Source organism: Lethenteron reissneri, chromosome 66 (assembly GCF_015708825.2).
Source record: "Lethenteron reissneri isolate LAM-NWPU_2019-01 chromosome 66, ASM1570882v1, whole genome shotgun sequence".
Taxonomy (NCBI): Eukaryota; Metazoa; Chordata; class Hyperoartia; order Petromyzontiformes; family Petromyzontidae; genus Lethenteron; species Lethenteron reissneri.
The window spans coordinates 3,662,436-3,681,679 of NC_083844.1; the positions used below are offsets into that span (position 1 = coordinate 3,662,436).

General features: G+C 53.1%; 2 protein-coding genes across 2 annotated transcripts in view; both read left to right on the plus strand.

Annotated features, from left to right (window-relative positions):
• LOC133359920 (histone-lysine N-methyltransferase PRDM9-like) overlaps positions 1–4,586 on the plus strand; it is a 58,816-nt gene extending 54,230 nt beyond the window's left edge. The window contains 2 exon segments of the mRNA XM_061578480.1: positions 3,034–3,177; positions 4,447–4,586. Of these exon segments, the coding sequence (XP_061434464.1) occupies positions 3,034–3,177; positions 4,447–4,586 (284 nt within the window).
• The window catches only part of LOC133359975 (uncharacterized), a 341,563-nt gene that overhangs the window by 199,647 nt on the left and 122,672 nt on the right, over positions 1–19,244 (plus strand). The gene's annotated exons all lie outside the window — the stretch shown is intronic.

The window sequence follows — 19,244 nt, forward strand, 5'->3', positions numbered from 1 at the left end:
CGAGCATCGCAGAGGCGAGAGCCATCGTGCATCGTCAGAGAGAATGGAGCAGTGGAAAGAGCCTGATCGGCCACCCGTGAGGAAGAGGAGAGCGCCATCGAATCCGCCGTGTGTTTACTACACACACACATCAACCAGCACCCGCTGAGAACAGGGAAGACGATAATTGTTTTTTTACCCTTCTATCTGGCAACAAAACTGACACCTTTTTAACAAGGAGTCATGGTTGCATTGACCACAATACCTGCAGTCGTAATGCAAACAAAAAACACAACTATCATAATATATGCACTGTCCTTGAAGTTGATTGGTCCACACCCGAGACAGCTTTCCTTAGAGCCTAGTCTCACATGATGACGCCAAAAGGCGTCATCTGGTCCAACACCATGTGAGACTAGGCTCTAAGGAAAGCTGTCTGGGGTGTGGACCAATCAACTTCAAGGACAGTACACATACATTATCAGAGTTGTGTTTTTTGTTTGCATTCCGACCGCAGGTATTGTGGTCAATGCAACCATGACTCCTTGTAAAAAAGGTGTCAGTTTTGTTTCCAGATAGAAGGGTAAAAAAACAATTATCATATCTTTACTGGCCAATGAGGTTCCAATGGAACAGAGAAGACGTCCAGTGGTAAAGGAGCTGCGCGCTATCCGACGACGGAATCATCGCGCACCACGACGGCGAGCGTCGTGCCGACGCCACTCATCTAGCAGTGGAGAGAGAGAGTGCACGAGCAGCACCAAGCCCCGGGCGCCATCAAGCACCAAGCAACCAAGTTTCTTCAAGGAACGTCGTGCCAACGCCGCTCAATCTCGCAGCGGAGAGAGAAAGCCGGGAGACGGGCTCGCTGCGGCCACGTCCAAGCGAGAGGGAACCTCTTCTTGGTTCTTTCGGTAGAGTCACGTAGAATGGAAATAATAAAATAATAAATATAATCCAATTAAATCATTCTCACGACGTTTCGGCCACAACGCAAGCAGCCGTCCTCAGGTGAAGAACAGAAAGTCAGACCTGGTCTTCACCTGAGGACGGCTGCTTGCGTTGTGGCCGAAACGTCGTGAGAATTATTTTATTATGTTTTATTTTTATTACTTTATTATTTCCCTTCTACGTGACTTTACCGAAAGAACCAAGAAGATGAATCCCTGCAGTCACGAAAGCTTTAAATCGAGAGGGAACCCCTCCCCCACCCCACAAGCTCCGACACAGCACCCTGCCTCTGCTTAAAACAATAGTTATCAAGGGAACAATACAACGCACACGCAACATGCACACGAAGAAGACTTTCAAAAGGTTCCATATTCTTAGGTTTTTTTCGGTAAAGTCACGTAGGTAAAAAATAAAAATTAATAAAAGTAAAATAAAATAAAAATCACGACGTTTCGGAGGCAACACAAGCTTCCGTCTTCAGGTGGAACCGTCACAGCTACGACAACTGTATCACGTAAATGAGAGATTACAAGAGCTACCACTCCGTATATATAATGGTTGAAGAGGGGAAGGGCCAAGTACGGCACACTTTTTTATTAACATGGTAAGGTGAGGCTTAAGACTAAGAATAGACTGCATAACAAAAGACTGAGCCTTTGTTATGGAGAGGTGTGGTTTGTGACTACGCCTAGCCTACATAACAAAAGTGTGAGAAAAGAAAAAACTAAACCTGGTAAAACAAAACTGGCTGTCTATCAATAACCTTTCAAAAGGTTATCTTTGTGTTTCGAAAAGGGTTGCCATTTCAAGGTGGTGCGTTCAATATCAACTGGTTGTGCAAAGCAGTTGCTGTCGTCAAGTTACATGAATAAGAAGTGTTTTAGTCATTCATTTTCGTTAATTGCATAATCTTGCTCATGAATCTATTGACGTATGCTTTCGCCTTTGCATATTAGAGTGTCATATTTTTGTTTAGAATTAAAATTGCTTCACAAAAGCGTTTGAGTGTTTCTTTCCAAGTCCATGCAAAACTCTTATTTATAAGAACTGTATCCCGCGTTGAGATATGAATTTGGAGACCTAACATAACATAAACACACTAAGATCATCAATAAATGTTTAATCAAAGATAATCGTTTTATCCCGATTGATACAACTCTGGATAACGAAGCTAAGCCTAATTATCATAACTGCACACATATTATATTTTTTGCGACATAGAATTGTAATGTATTACTGTTAGTAGATCAGCTTATTGGAGAGTATATTTAGCATACTGATTATACTATGTAGTTTATACTTTAGTTGTTTACGTGGTAGTTTAGTTACTGCAACTACATACTATTGTAATAAAGGACTCGACCACTGTGTCTGTCTTCGTTGTCCTTTATTCGGGTTCTTTATTCTTACCCACACGGCTCTCCGAGACTCCCCCGCTTGGCAGCCCGATGCTGCCGTCGCTCCCGTAGCCTCTCACTCCACTCTGATGCAGCTCCGCTGCTGATCTCCTCGTGCAGGCCTCCGGCTGCCCTCACTGCAGCCTCAACTGGCTCCCCGTTCCTCCGTGCTCGGTCACCGCTGGCCGACGGTGCCGAGACTTATCCTGGGTGTGTGGCGATCTCGCCACCCTCCAACCTCCGCCCTGCGTGGCCTCACTCTATATTTCTCTCCAACTCTCTCCCTGCTCTTCTGGTTTCTCCCCCTTAAGACTTGATCCCTCTCTCCCACGTGACCTAACTCCTCCCCCCGTGACGTCACATCCGCGAGGCAGTTTACGCCCGCATTACACCACCCTCCCCCGTAGAGAAAAAGCCAGCTGACCTCGGCTGAACAATAACGACAACAAGTAATGCGAGCGAACACGGCCGAGACACATTGAAGGACAACGAAGCATACAATAAATATAACAGTAAGACCAAGAACACAACAATAAAATTCTATGAAATATAAGGGATTTCGAGCGTGTGCGGGTCGCCGGCCCGTCCCGGACGGTCGGCGGCTCTCCCGCAGACCGGGAACGTGACGGGGTTTTAGGAGCGACAGGATGAAGTCCTCCTGTCGCTATTGGAGGCCCGCCAACGTCCCGGTCCCGTATCCCCGAAGGCTCAGCGTCGGAGGTGTCCCGCACTCGTGTCCGCAGCGGGGTCGGAAGGGCCGCGGGGCTCGGAGTTCCCGCAGCCATGGCAGGCACCCCCCGAGCAGAGCCCCTCGTCCCCTGCGGTGTCACGGCCGGCCTGTCTGTAACAGGCACGACAGGCGCTCTTGCAAGATCAACAGGCACAGGCAAGGGTGAGTCGGCAGCAACAGACCCCGGCAAGGCAACCTCAGGAGATGACGCATCAGGTAGAGGGGCCACATATGGCTTCAAGCGCGACGTGTGAACGAACCAACGCCGAGATCCAACCCGAACACGCGCCGACTGTGGGTTGGGAACCTCGATGAGGCGAACCGGCCCTTGCCATGGTTTGTGTAATTTAGGAGAGGTACCTGGCCGCACCTGTGGGCAATGGAGCCAGGCCAGGTCCCCAACCTTCCAGGGGCACTCCCCTTTCGAGCGTCGAGCACACCGCTCGTTCCGGGCCTGGGCTTTGGCCGTAGCCATGCGGGCCCCCTCCCGCGCCTCAGTAACATGGCGAACGGTGTCCTGAATGTAATCAGGAAGAGGCTTAGCAGGTCTCCTCACTCCAGTTCCCAACTGCACATCCATCGGCGGCACGTTTTCACGACCGTACATAAGGAAAAACGGTGAATATCCTGTAGCCGCATGCGGCGTCATCCGGTACACCGAAAGTACCCCAGGGATATGCAAATCCCAATCAGATTGTTGTTCACTCACCGTGTGGCACAACATGGCGGACAAAGTCCGATTAAGCCGTTCGACCATACCATCCGTTTGCGGGTGGTAGGGAGATGTCCGTATTTTCTTAGTCCCAAGAGCCGCACACACTTCCCCCAACAATTTAGAAGAAAAATTTAGGCCTTTATCTGTGAGGAGCCTCTCCGGCGCACCCTTGTCCATAACGTACCAAAATAGAAAGGCGTCTGTAATAGACGCCGCCGACTGGTCGGGCAACGGCCAGGCCATCGGCCAGCGGGAGAGGTACTCCACCCCAACCAGCAAGTATTTATTACCCTTCGCGGATGGCGGGAAGGGTCCCAAAATGTCTAACGCCACCAATTCATTAACTCGAGACACCTGAATAGACTGTATCGGCGGCACATATGGATGTCTAGGTGGTTTTCGCCGGGCACAATCGGGACACGCGCGAACGTGCCCGACGACATCTGTCGCCATGCCGTGCTAAAAGTAATTTCGCTGCAACGTCAGTAGGGTTTTCTGCACCCCCAGATGTAAGAGCATGTCGCAATGCAGAGTCCTAATCAACTCGTACCGCAAGGACGCCGGTACAACCAGACGCCAGCGTTCCTGTAATCCCTCCCTCCACATGAGCAGACCATCGCGGAGAGCGGTTTCCGGCCCACCGCCCGTACCCGGACCCCCACCCTCCTTCGCAGGCCGCTTCCGTAAGGACACCAATGAGTCGTCCAACATTTGTTCCCGTATCCACACAGTCCTTGGAAGATTCAAAACCCCATCAGCTGGTCCCGGCTCCATTGGAGCATCAGGCACCTCGACGGCCAACGCAACCGGCTGAGGGGGAGGCTGAATCGGCGCACACCTATGCGTCCCAGACGCACACGCGCAAGGGGATCGCTGCGGCAACCTAGAAAGCGCGTCCGCATTCGCGTGACGCACCCCCTTCCGATGGTGAATTTGGAAGGAAAATTCTTGCAGTGTGTCCAACCAACGCGCCAACTGGCCGGATGGTTGGTCCATCTTAAGAGCATACTGCAAGGCCGCATGATCAGTGCGCACAATAAACGAACGACCGTAGAGATACGGTCGAAATTGGCGGAGAAAAAAAACAACAGCCAAAAGTTCCCTGCGAGTGACGCAGTAGCGGGTTTCTTCAGGAGACAAAACCCGGCTACCGTACGCCACCACGCGCTCCACACCCCCTTTGGACTGAGACAACACTGCCCCAATGCCCGTGTCACTCGCGTCCGTATCCAGAATGAAGGGATGGTCAAAATCCGGATAGTCCAACGTCAGCGCCGTAGCCAATAGATCGCGCAGGCCCTGAAAAGCCACCTCTTCCCGCGGTCCCCAACCAAATTTGCGTCCTTTACCCGTAAGGAGGTGCAAGGGCCTCGCGATCGTCGCAAAATTCGGAACAAATCTCCGATAATATGAGGCAAACCCCAAAAACCGACGCACATCCCCTACCGTGGCCGGGGTTGGCCAGTCACGGACGCACGCTGTTTTGTCCGGATCCGTGGCCACCCCGTCTGCACTTACGATATGCCCCAAGTAACGCACGGACCGTTGCAGTAGGTGACATTTCTTAGGCTTAAATTTCAAATTAGCGGAACGCATCCTGGCGAACACAGCCTCTAACCGCAGTAAATGTTCATCAAATGTGCGGCTGAAGACGATAATATCGTCTAAATATATCAGACATGTCTCCCACTGCAACCCCGTTAATACCAGCTCCATCAACCTTTGGAATGTGGCAGGGGCAGCATTCAACCCCATCGGAAGGCAATTGAATTGGAATAACCCGAGGCGTACGGAAAGCAGTTTTCTCCCGCGAGGGTTCGTCAAGGGGAAGCTGCCAGAATCCCGAAGAGAGATCTAGCGTAGAAAAGAACTTCGCCCCCGACAAGGCATCGAGGGAGTCGTCCATGCGCGGCAGGGGATACGCATCTGCCACAGATATCTTATTTAATTTCCGGAAATCTACACAAAATCGCAACTTGCCGTCCTTCTTCTTAACCAAAACAACAGGCGCGCCCCATGGGCTGTTAGATGGAGATATTATGTCCGCAGCCAACATGTCATCCACTGCCCCTCGAACGTATTCTCGCTCGGCCGGACTCATCCGATGTGAGTTTAACCGAATAGGGGCAGCGTCCCCTGTGTCAATATGATGGTGAAGCAATGAGGTGCGTCCCAAATCCAAATCGTCGGAGCTAAACACATCCGAATAACTCAATAGTAATTTACGAATCGCACAACGTTGTTCCCCGGAAAGGGAAGGATTTTCCCCACACAATTCGGCGATCCAACGATTATCCGCAGCTCCCGGCTCTGAAACCCCAGCAACCACGCCGTGGTTGCCCAGATAATCCTGTGCCGTAAACGCGTAGTGGCATGTGCCACAACCATACCAGCCGGAACACATACATTTTCGGTACTCGCATTAAGCACCTGCAAAAATGGCTGCTGGTCCGGCCGGACAATAGTCTGCGCCCCAACCAGCGCCGATCCGCCCGTTATGGTGGCGGACGGCGACAACAAAACCCCAATTGCACCTTGCCGACCTGGCACAGGCTTCCGATATCGCAAGGGGATAAGCATCTGTGAGCCAGGTGGAATGTCAACAGATACCTCGGACAGCGCCTGCACCTGGGTGACCGGAACAGGTCGCCCCCAGGGCGACGGCAGAAACGAAATCTTACGGCCACCTGGCAATTCAATGCAGTTATCATTAATTCTAATCAGAATGGGCATCTTGGCCAGAAAATCGGTTCCCAACAAACAAGGGACTGCCAGAGACCTCGAAATTAACACAATTCCCGAGGCCGACACTCCCCCGATAGATATCTTAGCGTCCACCTGGCTCACAATGCCCATGCTACCCCCGTTCGTCGCGACGCACGACCCGTAAACCGGATGCACGGCCTCTGGTGGGATGCCCAACAGATGGAAAATTACATCCGATATAATGGTCGCGGACGCTCCGGAATCCACCAAAATACGCACATCCACCCCTTGTATAGAACCAAGTACAGTGGACGAACCCGTAGCGGCCGCGACGACCCGCCGTGCCAATTTACGCCACTGCGTTACCGAGCGACATGGCCCAGTCGATGGCCTCCCGTTGTTAACAACACCCGGATCGCACGACAACGGTGATGAGTGAGGTGTCAAGCCTTGCCGGGTGTCTGGTGCGCACCGACTTGCCTGTCCTGGAGGATCCTTCCGCGGCGCGTCCGTTGACGAGGCCTCCTGCTGGGGTGGACCTGGGACACGGGCCCAGCAGTCCCTGGCGTAATGGCCCTTACACCCGCAGCGGAAGCAGTCAATGTCGTTGCGCCGCGCCGCAGGCCCCCCGTCCCGACATGCCCGCGTCGGCGGCGCAGCTCGCGGCCCCGGCCCACTGCGGCCCGACCACGGAGCAGAGGCGGCTGTCAGCTCCTGCGGGCCCCCCTCCCATCAGGCACGTACACCGCCTTTTTGGGATCCCAGCCCACGGCACCTCCTTCGACGATGGGCCCCCCCGTCCACGCCGTGACTTGCCTCCAACGGCGCAGGTTGAACTGGGAATCCAGACACTTAGCGGCCGCCCGGGATGTCAGCTTTTCGTGGCCACACACCGGCATAGGAATCCCCAAATCCCGGGACAGCTCGAGCATCTTACCCAAGATGAGAGGTTCGAGCAGGTCAGGCTCCGTCTCCGGGTATGCGGCCATAGCCAACTCCAATACCGCACCCCTGTATGCCACTGGCGATTCCTCGGGTGCTCGCTGTCGTTGAACAAACCGGCGATGAGCGTCATCCGGTGGCTCGTATGCATCTGCCATCTCGTCGAAAACTCCTCTCAATGTTTTCTTCTTCTCGGCCTTTATAGAACGAAAGAATCTCACCGACTCGTCATCGAGAAGAGTCGGCAGAACCTCCAATGCCTCAGCGTCAGTCCACCTTGCAGAGCGTACCGCCGCCAAAAATCTGCAGGCGAAAGCACTCCAATCGCCACCGATGGAGAATTCCTTAACAGTTGTAAGATGACAACTGTGACTCCTTGGCGCGCCGTCCTCAGCCGATGACTCATCAGGCGGCATATTCAAAATGGCGTCGCATCGCAACGTGTTCAAGATGGCGGCCTCCCGCCGCGGAGAGCGCAAAATGGCAGCTTCCCGCCGTTCTTCTCCTGCCACGCCCAAGATGGCGTCTTCGTGCCGCGTGGCCGATGGCGCCGACAGCGAAGGCAAGGCGGCGGCCCGCGGACCACCATCGGCTCTCCCCAGCGCCGTCCTCGGCGTGACGAGCTCACACAATTGCGCCAGCACGGTTTTCAGTGTCTCCAGCTGTGCCGCCATCTGTCCCCATCGCAAGTCCGCGTCCTCCGGTGCAGACGAGTCCCCCGACGCGGCAAAATCTTGGACTCCCGGACCCGCACTCGTTCCAGCACGGATGTTCTCCTCCATCGCAGGCAGGTCCACCGCCTTAGGAAGGTCGTCGTCGTCGGATGATGTAGCTGATGATGGCGCAGGAATATTCTTTTTTCTCAGTTGTTTTGATATGCCGTTTCACTTCTGACACCAGTGTAATAAAGGACTCGACCACTGTGTCTGTCTTCGTTGTCCTTTATTCGGGTTCTTTATTCTTGCCCACACGGCTCTCTCTCCGAGACTCCCCCGCTTGGCAGCCTGATGCTGCCGTCGCTCCCGTAGCCTCTCACTCCACTCTGATGCAGCTCCGCTGCTGATCTCCTCGTGCAGGCCTCCGGCTGCCCTCACTGCAGCCTCAACCGGCTCCCCGTTCCTCCGTGCTCGGTCACCGCTGGCCGACGGTGCCGAGACTTATCCTGGGTGTGTGGCGATCTCGCCACCCTCCAACCTCCACCCTGCGTGGCCTCACTCTATATTTCTCTCCAACTCTCTCCCTGCTCTTCCGGTTTCTCCCCCTTAAGACTTGATCCCTCTCTCCCACGTGACCTAACTCCTCCCCCCGTGACGTCACATCCGCGAGGCCGTTTACGCCCGCATTACACTATTAACATTCCTTCACTTCATTAATGCTACCCCTATCCCCTCCCTTAGATGCTGCTAATCCTGCATAATGCACAGGCATAATTACTTTAAACTCTCCTCCCACCTCCTACGCATTCCACAAGTAGTACTAATCACATATCTGCATTTCCCATAAATATGCTAAATTCCTCTTGATATGCAAATTCTTTTGTCAAGGCGCCCTTCCCCCCTTCCAACCCAGCTTAAATAGTCGCTCCAAGCCTGGGGTGTGTCATTCAGACGCTGTCTTCCCGACAGACCTGTTTCTTCACCTGAGGACGGCCGCTTGCGTTGTGGCCGAAACGTCGTGAGAATAATTTTATTATGTTTTATTTTTATTATTTTATTACTTCCCTTCTACGTGATGACTTTACCGAAAGAACCAAGAAGACGGCATCTCCTTATAAGGGCATGGCGGTTCAAAGGGTGTGGGCGGGGCTTCTTTCCTTATAAGGGCATGGCAGTTTAAAGAATGTGGGCGGGGCTTGTTTCCTTATAAGGGCATGGCGGTTCAAAGGGTGTGGGCGGGGCTTGTTTCCTTATAAGGGCATGGCGGTTCAAAGGGTGTGGGCGGGGCTTGTTTCCTTATAAGGGCATGGCGGGTTAAAGGGTGTGGGCGGAGCTTGTTTCCTTATAAGGGCATGGCGGGTTAAAGGGTGTGGGCGGGGCTTGTTTCCTTATAAGGGCATGGCGGGTTAAAGGGTGTGGGCGGGGCTTGTTTCCTTATAAGGGCATGGTGGGTTAAAGGGTGTGGGCGGGGCTTGTTTCCTTATAAGGGCATGGTGGGTTAAAGGGTGTGGGCGGGGCTTGTTTCCTTATAAGGGCATGGCGGGTTAAAGGGTGTGGGCGGGGCTTGTTTCCTTATAAGGGCATGGCGGGTTAAAGGGTGTGGGCGGAGCTTGTTTCCTTATAAGGGCGTGGTGGTTTAAAGGGTGTGGGCGGGGCTTGTTTCCTTATAAGGGCATAGCGGTTTAAAGGGTGTGGGCGGGGCTTGTTTCCTTATAAGGGCATGGCAGTTCAAAGGGTGTGGGCGGGGCTTGTTTCCTTATAAGGGCGTGGCGGTTCAAAGGGTGTGGGCGGGGCTTGTTTCCTTATAAGGGCATGACGGTTCAAAGGGTGTGGGCGGGGCTTGTTTCCTTATAAGGGCGTGGCGGTTTAAAGGGTGTGGGCGGGGCTTGTTTCCTTATAAGGGCATGGCGGTTCAAAGGGTGTGGGCGGGGCTTGTTTCCTTATAAGGGCGTGGCGGTTTAAAGGGTGTGGGCGGGGCTTGTTTCCTTATAAGGGCATGACGGTTCAAAGGGTGTGGGCGGGGCTTGTTTCCTTATAAGGGCATGGCGGTTCAAAGGGTGTGGGCGGGGCTTGTTTCCTTATAAGGGCATGGCGGTTCAAAGTGTGTGGGCGGGGCTTGTTTCCTTATAAGGGCATGGCGCTTTGAATGATGTAGGCGTGGCCTGTTGTGGGCGTGGCCTAACGAGGGAGTCGGCGCCGCCTATCTCCTTATAAGGACGTGGGGGCGTGGCGGTTTAAATGATGTAGGCGTGGCCGAAGTCGGCGCCGCCTTTCTCCTTAAAAGGGCATGGGCGTGTGGGGGCGGGGCGGTTTAAAGGGAGTGTGGGCGTGGCCCTGCCCGCCGCGTCACGTGACGCCTGTCGCGGCAAGGTTAGAGCGTCATTGGGGAGGGGAGTGGACGGCGTTTACATTGGAGGGTGAAACCGGTTCGGAGATTTGAACAATTTGAACCGGTTTTGAATGGAAAAAGAAACCGGTTCGCAGGTCCTCGAAAGCGGTGGGGGGGGGGAGCTTATGTGCACTGCCTGGTCACAGATAATCATCGAGCAGAAGAGACTTTTATTTTATTTTATTAGGTAGATTTGTGTCACCTCGCTTATACCACGTACTGCCGGCCTCGTGTTTGTTGTTGTTGTTGTTTGTTGTTGTTTGTTGTTGTCGTAACTTTCCGAACTCCCTTCGGATTCCTGCTCCACTAGCAGACTGGTGGTGGTGGAAGGTGGTGGAGGTGGTGGTGCTGGTGATGGTGCTGCTGGTGGTGGTGGAGGTGGTGGTGCTGGTGGTGGTGCTGGTGGTGGTGGAGGTGGTGGTGCTGGTGGTTGTGGTGCTGGTTGTGGTGGTGATGGTGGTTGTGGTGGTGGTGCTGGTGGTGGTGCTGGTGGTGGTGGTGCTGGTGGTGGTGGAGGTGGTGGTTCTGGTGGTGATGCTGGTGGTGGTTCTGGTGGTGGTGGTGGTGCTGGTGGTGGTGGAGGTGGTGATTCTGGTGGTGGAGCTGGTGGTGGTGGAGGTGGTGGTGCTGGAGGTGGTGGTGCTGGTGGTTGTGGTTCTGGTGGTGGTGCTGGTGGTGGTGGTGCTGGGGGGAGCGGTGGTGCAGCGGTTAGCACAGCGCTGCGCTACGAACCCGCTGATTCGCGCCCACGTCCACCACCAACACCACTCCTGTGCCTCTCCCCCCTAGGTCGACTCAGCCTCAAATGAGTACCTGGTGTAGCGGTGTGGAGTAGTAGTAGACACCCGCTGTGTGTGCCACAGTGCCGGTAGCCTTCATAGGCGCTGCTGCGACCCGCTACTAACAGCACTTGCCCCAACGGTCCTGTTAGAGGCTACCTGGGGGACCTTTATCTTGTGTGTGTGGGGGGAGCGGTGGCGCAGTGGTTAGCGCGCTGCGCTCCGAACCCGCAGCAGAGACTCGAGTTGATATCACAAACACACTCACAGTCACTCAGTCACTCACTCACACACTCACACACTCACTCACACAGTCACTCACTCACACACTCACTCACACAGTCACTCACACTCACACAGTCACTCACTCACAGTCACTCATACACTCACACAGTCACACACTCACTCACACTCACTCACACAGTCACTCACTCACACAGTCAATCACACTCACACACTCACTCACACACTCACTCACACACTCACTCACACAGTCACTCACACACTCACACACTCACTCACACAGTCACTCACACTCACTCAATCACTCACACACTCACACACTCACTCACACAGTCACTCACTCACACTCAATCACTCACTCACACACTCACACAGTCACTCACACACTCACACAGTCACTCACTTTCACTCACTCACACTCACTCAATCACTCACACAGTCACTCACACACTCACTCACTCACATACACTCTCACTCACACACTCACTCACACTCACACACACTCACACACACTCACACACTCACGCAGACACTCACTCACTCCCACACACCCACTCCCACACACTCCCACACACTCCCTCCCACACACTCACCCCCACACTCACTCCCACACACTCACTCCCACACACACTCACACACTCACTCACACACTCCCACACACGCAGACACAAAGATCCCCCGTATAGCCTTAACAGACTGTAGGGGCAAGTGCTGTTAGCGAGCACCTATGAAGGCCGGCACGGCACACGAGGGGGTGGGTGGCCAGCACCACGCCCGACCGCCTTTGTCTCCCCAGTGGCGATGTTCACTACACACCGCTACACCAGGTGCTCATTTGAGGCTGGTGTTGACTGGGCAGGAATCGAACCCGGGATACCAGATTCGTAGCGCTCACCACTCCACTACCGCTCCCCACACACTCACACACAAACACAACAACAACCGCCATTCGCCACTAAGTGGCCGTGACGTCACCACGACGCTTGTGCCAGGCTATGTGCACCTTGAGGCCACGTGAAGTGTCGAACGCCCGCTGGCAGGAGGTCACGGGGCAGACCCAGCAGGTGCCACGGGTTGACTGACTGAGATGACCGAGATGGCTGGCTGATGCACCACCTGTGCCCCCTACTGTGCCAACTTGCTGTGCTTTAGCCACCCGGCGCTCCGCTCGTTTTTGTGAGCATCGCTCCTCCGCCCTCTGTTGTTGGAGGGCGACTGCCTCCAACTGCCCAGTAGCGTCCTTCACGAGCCTCCTCCACAGAGGCCGATCTTGACACCGCTGGTACCGGTCATCGGCAAGTCCACTCGGCTCCACATCTTCCTGTACCACATCACTCCATCTCTTCTCTAGCCCGTGCCGCGCCCGTTTAGCCCCCTCGATCCGGCCGAACAAAAGCTGTTTAGGCATGCGGGCTACATGGCCCAGCCAACGCAGCCTTGCCTGCCGGAGGAGCTCACCGATGGGACTGTCTAGATCTTTCAAGGATTTGTGAGCTCCTCACACAATCCAGCCTGGTTAAACCCAGGATTGATCGTAGGCAGGCCAGCCTAAATGTTTATAACCGGCAAAGATGTTCCATTAGGGGGGTCCACGTTTCGCAAACGTAGAGAAGGGAGGGAATGACTGTGGCCGAGAAGACCTGAAGCTTTGTGTGGAGTGAGAGACCAGGTAGATTCCACACAGCGTTACGCAACCGATGAAAATACATTGTCGCTCGACTGATTCGGAGTGAGACCTCTGCTGTTAAACCGGAGGTGGTCATGAGCACACTGCCCAGGTATGGGAAACTCTCCACTCCACAACTGCCCCCATCACCAATTGGGAGTTGTGGGGGTGGATTGTCCGATGGTACAAAATACCCAGGCAGGTGCTTAGTTTTGGTGGGGGCTGATGGTAAGGCCCCACCTCTTAGTGGCACGCTCCAGGTTCAGCAGCAGCGCCTCCAACTCTTCCTCTGAATGATCAGCTTTCACCAGATCATTGACACACCTAACATGGTTGAGCAATAGGGAGCCATCCCTTGACCGCACGCGGGCATCGATCAGCCTCCCATTGTATTTGTACCAAATGGAAATTCCTCCGGTACAGCCATCGAAGGCTTCACGAACTACGTGGTCAAAATAGATGTTGAATAATGTAGGAGCCAGAGGACATCCCTGTCGCACCCAAAGTTGTACAGGGAATGGCTCTGACTCCCTGCCACGTAGTTTTAACCGGGCCCACTCACCATCATGAATGTCCTAAATGATCGCGAGCAAAGGATCAGGGACTCCGAAGGCACAAAGAACAACCCAGAGCCCAGGCCTACTGATGGTATCATAGGCCTTGACCAGGTCAATAAAGCAGAGATGTAGATCTTATGGGAAGGACTGCCCTTTCCTGAAACCGCTTTGGGGCTCCGCAAGCCTCTCCTCAGCATGCCTAGCAAGGCGATGTTGAATAATCCTTGCCAGGACCTTTCCCGGCACACTGAGGAGTGAGATGCCCCTGTAGTTGTTACAGTCCGTGCGGTCCCCCTTCTTAAAGAGAGGGACCACCAGGGCATCCTTCCAATCCTGCGGAACCCGTCCAGTGGTCCAGATTGTTGTTATGATGTCATGTAGGGCAATTGTGATGCCGCCGCCACGAAGCCGTTCGGCAGGCGCCCCATCCCCGACCTCGCCACCACCAAGCAATGGAGCTAACCCCTCGCCCCCCTCACCTCACCTCACATGAACACACCCGCACGCATTTTCCCCCACCCATAGAGCTTGAAGGGGAGATCACCTGATCGACCGGTTTTTATTCGAGAAACCCTTATCGGGATTAACTCTCACGGTTTCCGGCGATCAGGGAATTGGACGACCTCCCCCGTGCTACGTTGCGCCGCGGCGCTGCGACCAGCCTTAATATGGTGTGGTCGCGGCGTGGGGCATTCGGCCACCGCGGTTGAGGCGCATCCCCCCACACACAGCCCCACGGGTCGACGAGACAGGCGGAGGAGGGACGGGGCGGCATAGTTTAGGGTGCGCAATTGATAGGGCAGGTGGTGGGGACATGCGGAAGCTCCGCGCTTAACTTCAGCAGCGGGCCGTGGTGATGGACGCCGCTGCATGGTGCGACGGAGCACGGCGCCATGCATGAGAAAGGGATAAATTAGAATTTACGCCGCACATTGATTAGTATGTCAAAGGCGCCCGGAACCGCCGTGCGCGTGCAAGGTGGCGCGAGCCCATTGTTAGGGAAGGGCTGAGGGACGCCATCCCGCTCGGAGCCACATCCCTTTGATGTAGGGAGGATAAAAAGGGGGGACAAACGAGAAATCGCTCTCTTTTCTCCAGGCCAGAGGACCAGCCGCAGCTCCAGCCAGCGACCCGGACGTCCGTGCGACGCGTCGAGGTGCGCTGTTAGCACAGGGAGCAGCGAACCACCGTGGGCACCAAACAGTGAGTGGGGAGGTGAAGTAGGATAATAGCCGATAGATAGGGAATAGGTACAGGTTTAGTGGAATAGGCCAGCCTCGTCGACTTACTGATTTAACATTAATTACCAGGTAGCAGATAATAAATCATTAATAGCGAAGCGTGGCCTCGCGTGATCTTGTCGAGCAATGTGAGCGTGTGGGTGCGCGGGTGTACACAGTGGTTCGCCACGTGAGTGAGCGCTGCGCGGAGCTGAGCGCGCGGGTGAGCGTGTGTACACAGTGGTTCGCCACGTGAGTGAGAGCTGCGCGGAGCTGAGCGCGTGGGTGAGCGTGTGTACACAGTGGTTCGCCAGGTGAGTGATTTCCGCGGGGAGCTGTGTACGTGAGGGCAGCGTCATTCGCCCTCCGACCTCTGACCCCCGTTTAATAACGCGAGTATTCAGTGGTGAGTGAGTGCCGCGGGGAGCTGTGTGCGTGAGTGCGCATACGTTCGTTACGTGTCGGATACGGATGCGCATTGGTAACGTGGTTATTCGACGTGGAGGATAGTGCCGCACAGGGCTATAGACGGGCACACGCTCGCAGCGTGCGAGAGCTGCACGTAGCGGTGTAAAGAGGGGGAGTGTGGCGTTTGATTGATGATGCTGTGCGCACGTATTCTCGCAGCGTGGGAGCGCGGCGCGAGGCTGTAACAGTAGGGGCGTCGCGTTTGAATGCCGGCGAAACCGTAGCGGGTAATAGGGAGGTGGGGTAACGTAAACGGAATAGGGGATGAAGGCGGGAGGGACCCCGGGGGCCAACGGCCCCCACACAGTCTGTGCACATACGCCACCATCCCTCAGCATTTTGCTTGGGAGATCATCTCTGCCCAGTGCCTTTCCTGGTCTCAGACTCTGTCTCGTCTTCAGTACTTCCTCAACATATGGCACCTCAGCCACTTACATGGGGTGACTTCTTCCTCCAATATTTGAGGCACCACAGCCTCAGCAGGGTTATCCCCACTTTGTCCCATGTTGTTTTCCTCGGTGAGGGATTTCCCCTCCCCCAGGACCTCACAGAAATGCTGCACAAATCTGCAAACCTGTTCTTGGGGGTCGGAGATTGGATCACCGTTCTTTCCCCTAATGATGATAATAGGTGTGGCGCTGCAGGTTACTTTTTTGATGCAATTAAAGAGCAATTTGTGATCGCGGGCCACTGAGGCAGACTCCATCTCCTCAGCAACCCGTGACCACCACCCATCCTTGCAGTGCCTCACGGCTCTCTGAACCTCCGAGCGAAGGCTGCGGTAAGCCTCCTCATTCTCCGACGTGGGATGCTGTAGACCAGGGGTCCTCAAACTACGGCCCGCGGGCCACATGCGGCCCGCCAAGGACATTTATCCGGCCCGCCCACCTCCCAGGACTCAGAGGAAGCCAGGGCATGTGGGAGGGGCCAGCTGCGCGGTGACTTGTGGGCAGTGAAAGCCGGAAACTGGTTCGTGGGAGAGAGAGCGCGTGAGACGTGACAGACTGAGCATCACAGCGCAGCCACAGTCTTTTAGAGCAGAGGCAGCTTGGAGGAAGTTGGCAGCATCATTACCCCCCGAACCGAAGAGGTGAGACAGATGACACCCACATCCCATGGTCACTAATTGGGCTGCGCTTGTGAGCACTAATTGGGCTGCGCAGGTGAGCACTGATTGAGCTGCGGCGTTGGGCACTGATTGAGCTGCGGCGGTGGGCACTCATTGGGCTGCGCTGGTGAATGGTTCAATGGGCCAATTGACTGGACTTGCCCCCCAGGCCTAAGGCTGCCAGCCCACCCCTGGCTGCGCTTGACTGGCTCTCCCTCCCTCAGCTCCCTCACTTGCCCCTCGGCTCCACTCCCAGTGATATTCCTGTGTGCTGGGGATGTAGATCCCCAGCACACGCACCGCTGAGTAAATGATAGAGGGGTAATAACAGAGTGATCACTGCGATCTGTGAACAAAACTGCAGGTGTAATTAACTTTTTAATGGCACCTGCACCAGTGTGAGCCTGGGGTAAAAGCGGAGTTCCCCCAATCAGACTACATTGAGGGGCAGTGCAGTCTGTATGTCTCTGTGTGGGCAAAGTTATTGCTGGTATATTGTTTTTGTAGCACTGTATATATATTGGTATTTTACTAATAGCAATTTTGACTCCCTAGGAAACAACGATGTCAAGAAAGAGAAAAATTGACTCGGAGTGTAGGATATTCAAAGAACAGTGGACTTATGATTACTTTTTCATGCAGTACAAGGAAAGAGCTGTGTGTCTGATATGCCAGAATATAGTGTCTGTGTTCAAAGAATACAATTTACGTCGACACTATGAAACTCAACATAAAGATAAATATGATTGTTTGGTCGGAGAAGTGAGAAAAGATAAAATATTAAAACTGAAAAATACATTAACAACTCAGCAAAATACTTTTGTGAAGCAGAAGCAGCTAAATATTTCATCACTGCGAGCAAGTTTTCAAGTTGCCAAGCTAATAGCGTGCACTGGCAGACCATTCGTGGAGGGAGAATTTGTTAAAGAATGCCTTCTTTCTGTTGCCAAAGAGATGTGTCCAGAGAAGGCCGATTTATTTAGTACAGTGAGTCTTTCAGGACCTACAATTACACGGAGGATTGAAGAAATGGGAGACAATTTGCATCAGCATTTGCAAAACTCCACAAAAAAACTTTCCTATTTTTCCTTGGCACTCGACGAAAGCAATGATGTTCGTGATTCTGCACAACTTCTAATTTTTATTCGTGGGACGAATGACTATTTCGAAGTCACAGAAGAACTTGCTGCACTGCAAAGCATCAAAGGAACAACTACAGGAGAGGATATCTATGAAAAGGTTTGCCAAACTGTGAATGGTTTGGAGCTGAACTGGGCTAAACTAGCCAGTGTGACAACTGATGGTGCTCCTAGCATGGTGGGGTCTAAGAAAGGAGTAATTGCTCGCATTAACCAAGAGATGGACAAACATAACCATTCTCATCCAATAGCCATACACTGCCTCACCCACCAACAAGCGCTGTGTAGTAAATCACTGAAGTGGGACTCTGTTATGAAAATTGTGGTATCTTGTGTTAACTTCATTAGAGCTCATGCACTAAACCACAGACAATTTCAGGAATTTCTGTCTGAGCTAAATGTTGACTATGAAGATGTTCTGTACCACACAGAAGTCCGTTGGCTGAGTCGAGGGAGAGTTTTGAAACGTTTCTATGACTTACTTCCACAGATTACAGCTTTTCTGCTTTCAAAAAACAAAGAAGTACCAGAGCTCAATGATGCAGAATGGAAATGGCACCTTGCCTTTCTGACAGATGTAACAGAGCTACTCAACAGTTTCAATGTGCAACTTCAAGGAAAGGGGAAGCTCATCTGTGATATGCAATCACACGTCAAAGCATTTGAAGTAAAATTAGGCCTCCTCATCAAACAAGTGAAGGAGGAAAACTTCTGCCATCTCCCCACAACTCAAAATCTGTTAGCGGAAAAACCATTGGTTGCATTCCCAAACAAAACATGTGTGGATTCACTGGAAAAATTGCAAAAGGAGTTCCAATTTAGATTTAAAGAGCTTCATCTCCATGAACAGGACATACAGCTTTTCCGTAACCCATTTTCTATTGACATTGAAAATGTGGATACAATTTACCAAATGGAACTGGCTGAACTGCAGAATTGTGACTCTCTGAAAGACACATTCAAGTCAAGCAGCCTTCATAATTTCTATGCATCTCTCCCCTCTGAGACATATCCTCATCTCAGGAACCATGCACTCAAAATGGCAACCATCTTTGGCAGCACTTATGTCTGTGAACAGACTTTTTCCAGAATGAGACATTTGAAATCTCCAACCAGATCTAGACTAACGGATGCACACTTGCATCACTTGTTACGACTAGCAGTGACAAATATGGAACCGGACATTGACCATCTCATTAGCCAAAAGCAGGCCCATAGTTCCCATTGAAATACTGGCAAGTTTGTTGATTTAACTTTACTTGTTCTTCATTTTAAATATTGTATTTGTTCCCATTTTGTTTCTTCACTTCAAAATAAGATATATGCAGTGTGCATAGGAATTTGTTCATAGTATTTTTTAACTATAGTCCGGCCCTCCAACGGTCTGAAGGACAGTGAACTGGCCCCCTGTTTAAAAAGTTTGAGGACCCCTGCTGTAGACGATGAGAGTGGGCCTGTCACTTTTTCTCAACCAGCTTGAACACCTCCTCTGTCCGCCAGGGTCTCTGGGGAGGTCTGGACAGTGTACCCAAAGCAGCCATTGCATCTGCATGAGTCATAGTCCTAATCCTCGCCCATTTCCCCTCGACATCAGGAGGA